The 8,134-nt window shown below is 37.0% G+C and overlaps 1 protein-coding gene across 1 annotated transcript; it reads right to left on the bottom strand.

Annotated features, from left to right (window-relative positions):
* Window positions 1-2,175: 2,175 nt before the first annotated feature.
* Hs3st5 (heparan sulfate-glucosamine 3-sulfotransferase 5) lies at window positions 2,176-7,831 on the bottom strand. The gene is made up of 2 exons (XM_076859829.1): window positions 7,697-7,831; window positions 2,176-3,799 (listed from the first exon to the last, which is right to left on the bottom strand). Exons 1-2 carry the CDS (start codon window positions 7,801-7,803, stop codon window positions 2,866-2,868), a joined length of 1,041 nt encoding a protein of 346 aa, XP_076715944.1. The 5' UTR covers window positions 7,804-7,831; the 3' UTR covers window positions 2,176-2,865.
* Between the last annotated feature and the right edge of the window lie 303 nt (window positions 7,832-8,134).

Raw genomic sequence — 8,134 nt, 5'->3', positions numbered from 1 at the left:
GGAAAGCAAGGGGTTCATGATGCAGAAGGAGTAAACTTATTAAAGAGATCCCCAGTGGAGCACTTGTAATGAGCTGAAGATTTCTCCAGAGGCCTGTTGCCTGTCTGATGACAACAGGAAACATTTTTCTAAACCAGGAGGTTTACAATATACAGTGGAGGTGTGCTATTAAACTGTAGGATTTTTATTTCCCCCTATCTGGCTTAATCAGCAGTAGTGGTGACTGTTTTTCCATTGAAATAAAACAGGCCACCCCAAATTCTCCCACATGAGGTCTCTTGTTTTGGGTATCTGTGCAGAGGTTTCAAGATTTGAAACAATTCTCAAACTTATTTAGGAAAGAGAACACCTGGAAATCACAGTACTTTCTGTTTTCCTGGATATGATGAGGAAATACTGGCTTATTGAACTGAAAATGACAAATTATAGTTGTTGGCATAGTTAAATAAAATCTTGGAATAAACTCTAATATGCATTGTTCATAAGAGTACAAAGCCTTCATTAGGTAGGAGAAATAAGTCTGATTTTTTTTTTTTTTAATCAAGGATGTCTGCTGACCTAAGCTGATAATTAAGTACTATACATTTCAATATCACAAAGAAAATCTCTAAGGTTTTGATCACAAAAATATTAAATGTTTGAGGCGATAGATACATTAATGAGCTTCATTTACACTTTATATTATAAAATTATAAGATTACTTCATAAATATAATCAACTATAAAACTTAGAAAAAGAAAAATTTGGGATATAAAAATGACTGAGAAGTTTCAATTCATTAACTTGGTTGAATTTTTGAAGCATCAGTATTCCAATGGGCCATACTTTGACAGTCACTGGTAGGAAACTGTGTGAGCTGTGCAGAGCTCTAGGAATATTTTTATGAAGTTAATGATAGGACTGTGTTTATGTCATGAAATGTAGTATTCAAAGAGTACTCTGATGGTTATCTGAGAGATGAGGGAAATGAGGAACCAGGCTCCTGTTTACATCATTCTTGGCTTAGGAAAAAAGCGACTGATCCTTAGACCTAAGGCTCCCCCTCTGGAGTCACTGCACTGAATGAGCAGCCACCTGCCAGTGCCTGTTGGTGTCATGCCTGTATCATGCTGAGAGCACAGCATCATTGCTAACTCAAACAGAAGAGATAATTACCAAGGCTGTGGTTTGAGAAGCAAAATACACCGACACTGGAGGGGAAAGGGCTATTTATTTAGAAAAGTCCACCTTCAAATCACTGGACAAGAGAAACAACTCATAGAGAAAATCAACACTTCTTACAACAAAGGGGGATCCATTATAATTGGCTGATTTCTCTAGCACTCTCTAAATGGTTTTGAACAAAGCCCTCCCAGATGTTTTCCACTGGATAAGCAAATACGATGGTGAAAAACCAATCATTTTGTTGTGCCTGATACACTTCTTTCTAAATTTCTCTGAATTACATCTAAGCATAATAATAGTGTATGTGATATCAGGGAGACACCTAATTTAGCATTAATTTCTCTGGGTGGAAATAGGAGCCATATGTTTATGTTAGTCATAGCGACATTAGGCAATTCGATCATTTCTGAGCAGATTGATATATTTTCATCTCCAAGAGAATTCTGAGAACTCATATTCATTTTGGAGCACCAGCAGCTTTTCAGTATAGAGGCCACACAAGTTTTCTAATCTTATTTTATTTCATTTCTCTACTTTTTTGATTCTGATTTGAGTCTCAGGTAAAATTGTGATTCTTCTGTGCCTCAGTTCTGTTAATATATTCCTCATCTCTCTCTGGCAAGGCAGTAACTGCAAGTAGACTAACTGTTACAAAGTTGTAGCATAGCAGCATTAGGGTTCTTTGAGGTGGCTATTATTACTTGATTTTCAGACTGTTGAGATTTTTAAAAATATATACTCAGCCTCACTTGGTAATATTTTTTCACAAGGGTATAGAAATCCAATAGAGAAGCATCCTTTCCAAGTGCCCTGGATGCACATAAATAGCTTCCATTCTGGAAGCCAGCAGGGGGCACATAAGACAAAATGAGTTTTAAAAAATGTGCACATAGAGTAATTTTAATCCATTCCATTTTTAAATACCACAATAAATTTAATTTTCACAATAAATTAAATAGCCATATTCAGTTTACAAAATAGAATTACTTAGTGTGAAACCAGTATTTACAGTATTATACACTATATACATGACATTTCTCTTTCTTGACATACAACATGGAAGTAAAGGACTTGAGTTTCCAATGTGTGATTGACATGCTACAAGTGACACCATGGCCCATACAAGAAAACAATAGTGCAAAATCACCACAAGAACTTTGGAACAATGTCAATTTTATGAGATAAGACATTTTTTTTTTTAAATAATAAGAAAATAGCATTTTTGTTTTGTTTTGTTTTCATGGCACCAATTCAGTGTCTGAATAAAGCCAGCTTTCCCTTAGGAAAAAGAATGCATAACTGAATCCTCTACTTCCTGAAGCTTCACAGCTATTGGTACATTTTCACACATTCATCTTTTGGCTTAATCTATGAAAATGGCAGGTGACAAATTCTGAATCAAAGGAAGACTAACTCTTTGAGAATAGCTGAAGTCACTTTTTCCTTTACCACCACCTCTTTTTTTTTTTTTTTTGTAAATAGCTTAAAAGATGCAACTTTGCAGACATCAACTTACTTATTTATTTTTGTAAATTTTCAGTAGAAAAAAAACTGATATTATATTTGGTCACACACTGTATTATGTACAAGTATACATGGAAAAATTACTTGGATAGTTGTGTCTAAGAAAAGTGCATATTTTAATCTAGAGGAGACATTGTGTGTCCCTAGGAACAACACACAGTGTTGTAGGGTATTGTTTTAGGGCCAGTTCAATGTCCTCCCGGTGATCTGGTAAAATTTTTGATTAAAAGGGTGAAAGAATTTGCGCAATTTGGTAATGACAGAGGGGTCCACCTCTGGATGAATGCGCCCCTTGCTGCCCGCCAGGCACTTATTAAAGATAATGTTAAACCGTAAGCAGTAAAACCCTCTGGTAGCATTGAAATACAAGTTGTATTGGCTTATCCTTGGAGGAAGATTTAGAAACTTCTCCACGAGCTGAAGTTCTGGCAGAGGTTCTGTGATGAGGCGGTCTCCATCCACAATGTGAAATTGTTCAATTGGAAAATATTTCAACCATCTTTCTAGATGTTTGGTGTAGATGCTGGTTCTTACTGCCTTATATTTTGTGTTCACTTCACAGGTATTAGGGTCTATGGCCAGCTTCTCAAACTTGTAATAAGTTTTGTTCTTCCTCTCCTTCCCTTCTAGCACCTGAGTGTAATCAGAAATAGCTCTTGTGGTTGGCTCCCTGACAATGATCAACAACTTGATGGATGAGTTCATTTTGTAAATCCTTTCTGGAACCTCCTCCGTGATAAAATATGCTGGGCTTTTTTCAATTGTGATCTGCTGAGGGTAGGAAAAAGGCATCTTTTTCCTATACCACTCAATGCCCTTGGCATAGTTCTCATCATTGTCAAAAAAGTGGATTTCTTGAGAGGCTTTGACCACTGCTGGATGGAGGTTCAGCATCTCTAGCAGGGCCCTTGTGCCCCCTTTCCTCACCCCAATGATAATGGCCTTTGGGAGCTGCTGGACCAGGTCATGGAGGCGAACCTGCTCCTTGGAAGTGTTGCCCTTCCGGAACTCATGGAGCAGGCCACGCTTAAACTGTAGGGCTCGGAGTGGCAATTCAACCTGACTGCGGGCTCCACCAAATCGGCCTTCAACGGGGCAAATAGGTTGTAGCCTGCAAGCAACAGAGACACATTGTAAGAAGCTCATTGTAACTAACTTCTCATTTTTCTACTTCACCAGTCAGACTAAGACTTTCAATGCATAAATAAAATCACTGGTGCCCAGCCTGCTGCAATCCATAATGAACATATGTTTGGAAAATTTTATTTTAAATAACCCTGTATTAAATGGAGCACATATAATTGATGGGATTTTTTTATTAGCACTCCTTAAAATTTTTATTCACCAAGCACTTAATTGACTCCAGCATGTACTTATGCTTATAGTACAGGACAGATAAGTGACACCAGCCATACTAATAGCTTTTCAACAGCTCACCAGTTAAAATCATTTAGAAAATGTGAAAGGGAGAAGATTATAATCTTAAGTTGGGAGGCTGAAGGGCAGAGAGGAGGCCATTTGTTTCTGGTTTCACATGGTATTATTTTCTTGCAGCTCAGCAACACTTACATGGCTCTTAAAAATCTTTGAGATAGAATCTGAAAAGAAGTCCCACTCTCTATCCTTGGCTGTCTGCATCATCAACCTGCAAAATTCCAGTCTTGGTACTTGCTGAGCTTTTCATTCTATGAGAACTTCTGCCCTTGGCCTTGGTGATAGCCAGAAGAGTACTATATTTCTTCTGCCTCTCTTTCTCTTTCTATTTAAAGAGGTCAGGAGTATGTTTTCACTTTGCTGAATGTGGGAACAAACCCAATTACCTACCATCCGCGAGTGCTGTATATCATCTACCACAACTGTGACCAGAAATCAACAAGACCTGATGGGGCCAGAAACCTCAGCTCCTCAATGCCAAGTACATTTAAGTAAAAGACTGGCGTTCATGAGGGAAGGAATGCAATGGGCAGAGCCAGAAAGGAGGATTTCCACTTTAATATTACCCTGAATAATGAGTAAGCACTTCTATTTTTCTCAGATAGAAATATGTGGCAATAGTCATGATAATATTAGACAGGAATGGCTGTTTAATTTGGCATGGTCAATATATGTGATTAACAAATACAGTTTCCTTGTACATAAAGACTGAAATTTAACTGAAATTAATTATAATTTTCTTAAGCTGGTTGGGGAAGGCATTTTAGCCTACTTGAGAAAAGGGCAGATAGTGGTTAAAATGGCTGTCAAACCAATTCCTCCAACTGAAAAATTTTGGTTATCCCAGTAATCTGGAATCCATCTCTCTCTCTCTCTGGCAATGAGATATCACTTGCTTTTCCCAAAGACCCTGTTACATCTCAGAGTCATGCCAGTTTGCTCTGTGGTACTGAGGGGAATGATCTTGGTGAGTGCTCTAACAGTTTTCTATCATAATGCCTAAGGAACAATATGAGCATATGTTATTTTTTCATAGTATTTGTTTTTTATTATCTTTAAAACAGTCCATGCTTATTGAAAGTATGAAAATATAGAAAATAATTAGAGGGGTAGGAAGGATAGTAAAATCAATTGGACAATAATGCCCTACATGATTGATCCTATGCTATGTACAACCAGAAGAATGAGAAATTATACTCCATTTATGTATGATGTATCATGTTGCATTCTACTGTGATGTATAACTAATTTAGAACAACAAAAAAGAAAACTATTAGAAACACAGGATTTACCATAGTTAATGTTTTAGAAAAACATGAATTTTATTTTTATAAATTTGTTAATGGGATTAATATACTAGTGTTCTAATGGAAGAAATAGAATTATTAAGAGATAGAACAAATAGAATTATTAAGAGATATATAGAGATATTTTTAATTGTGACATTGATTGAGATATAATAATTTCATGTTTTGGTTCTTCTTTGGTTCTGATTAAGAATTAAGCCCGAATTCACAATATCCATTGGTGGACTTCTCTCTTGATCATTTAGAATGACACTCTGTACTTGGGATGAGGATAGTCATCCTGTCTTTTTCTGTGGTATTTAATTCTCTCACAGAAATCTGGCTAAGAGGATGACACAAGTATCTTTGCCTTGACTGAACTAGAATAAAATTTCCCTACCTTTAGAAAGGGCCATTTTCCTCCTTCCTTTCTTTCTACTTTCTCACCTGGGACATCATACTTTTCCAAACAATTGCTTTTAGGACACTCCAACTCAAGAGAATATGTAAAGACAGGAGAACATATCACACTTTTTCCCACTTCTTGAAGAGCAGATTCTGATCATGGGTTCTGACCAAAAAAGATAGAATTCTAAGACTGGAAGGAACAGTAATCAGTCACTTCAGTCTCTTTTCCAGATAGCAGGGTCTTAGGTTAGTAAAGCAGAAGCCTAAGTAAGTCATATCAATTTCAGACAAAATTTGTTCAAACTTTCAAGTGAGGGGTTTTGAGAAAGCCTACTAAAACATCCAATTCCTTATAAAAGATATCCCATTAGAGAGTAAAGAACAAAAAATGATAAAATCATCAACCAAATAATGAATGTTCTAGTATCTGTTACCCAATTAAAAAATGATTAGAAGTTAATTAAAGGTGCTAGGAAAAACTTGTTACAAACGTTCTAATATGGACATGGGAAAATGGTACTACCTCAAGGATTTTCACTAATAACCAAGTAAAATACCTTGAAGTGCTGACCTTTAAGTGATAAGCTCTTAATTGCACTTTTCTCTTAGGTAATGACTAGTGAGTAAAAAGTTTACTCAGGAATTTTGAATTGAAAATCCTCAAAGGGATGTATTTTTATCAGTAAAAAATGATACTAGCTGCAAGGTGTGGTTGCACATGCCTGTAATCCCAGTGGCTTAGGAGGCCAAGGCAGAAGGATCTCAAGTTCAAAGCCAGCCTCAGCAGAAGCAAGATGCCAAGCAACTTAGTGAGACCCTGTCTCTAAATAAAATGAAAAGTAGGGCTGGGATGTGGCTCAGTGGTTGAGCGCCCCTGAGTTCAATCGCTGGTACCTTACCCCACCCCCCCAAAAAATAAATAAATAAAATTAGCCGAAGAAAAACAAGGGCCACCAAATGATAAGTTCTACTGATAAGCTTAAATTTTGGAAACAGAACTCAAAAGAAGGTATTTTTATTTTTAAGTGTGGCTGCATTTGCAATGTGAATTGAACTTAGAAAGTATTTCACTCTTCCCATTATAAGAATTAATTTTAAAGGGCAAAAAAAGAAGTTTCACATTTCAGAAATCAACTCCTCTGTACTTGCCAATCATCCTGGATGTAGACCTGTCCAGAAGCATTTATTGTTTAGTCAGCTGATATTCTGGGACTTTTGAAGGTCCAGTACCTCTTAACTGTTTGCCTATTTGGAGCCAAACACTAGTTGTGTAATTTCCTCTGCACGGATTTTCCATTGCCTTCTGGGCAATTACTCTGAGTGACAGCCTCCTTGTCTGGTCTGTTCAGCTCCTGAAAACCAGAGCTAATTAACATAGTTAAAAATCTATGCCTGCAGCCATCTTTCCAGGGCAATGGATTGCAAACTTGATGAGATCCTTTACAGGCTCATACATAATTTTAATGCTCCTGATAACACATTAATTGTCCACTCATAAATTTCAGAATGAAGAGGCCTAACTATATCATCACTGTTTGCTATAGCTAGGGGTCAACACCAGATACTCATAGACCAGAGTGTGCTCTAGTAAATGACATTTTTTTTTTTTTTTTTTTACTGTACACAGCTTTATCCCTTCTCTGAAAACAAGTGTCAGTGCACATAGAATACAAATGGATCTTGACAGAATAACTTGGTTTGAGCAACTTGGATCGCCTCCTTTTAAAGTCTTAATAAATAAAAATTGATGCAGAAAAGTATTTTTCTTGGGAATTTTGAAGGAGGAAAACTAATGGAGAGACTTAAAGTTGTATCCTAAGGAGTTTAAATTAAAAGACACTTAAAGTCATATGGGCATATGTATACGTTTAATCACCCACCTATCCAAGCTCCCAACTCTGGCAACTAGATACAAGAGACTCCCAACAGCAAGGCTTCCCAGCACCAGGAGCTTCTGTCTCAGCCACGCCTGCTGTTTGAATAGCATGGCCCTCCATCAACCTTCAGAACTGCTGCAGCCTGAGAGAGGGGAGAGAAGGCATTCATTAGTGGTTGTTGCTTACAGGCTCTGTTGAGTTTTACCAAGTCAACCAGAGGGACAGGGGACAAAGAGATGTTGTATGCAGAACAGTGCCTATAGCAACCTTGTCAATTTTTGAGGTGCAACAGGTATTTAGCCAAACTTACCTTTTTTTTTTCAACATGGCTGGTGCTAAAAAATCATCTACTAGGTTTAGGAGGAAGATATTTACTGGATAGTGCCTGCCAGACAATTGCCAAAACAAATTAATATGCATAGATTATAACATATCATATGT

This window comes from Callospermophilus lateralis, chromosome 6 (assembly GCF_048772815.1).
Source record: "Callospermophilus lateralis isolate mCalLat2 chromosome 6, mCalLat2.hap1, whole genome shotgun sequence".
Lineage (NCBI taxonomy): Eukaryota > Metazoa > Chordata > Mammalia > Rodentia > Sciuridae > Callospermophilus > Callospermophilus lateralis.
The sequence above is the reverse complement of the archived record's forward strand: the minus strand, read 5'-3'. Positions and strand labels throughout refer to the sequence as shown.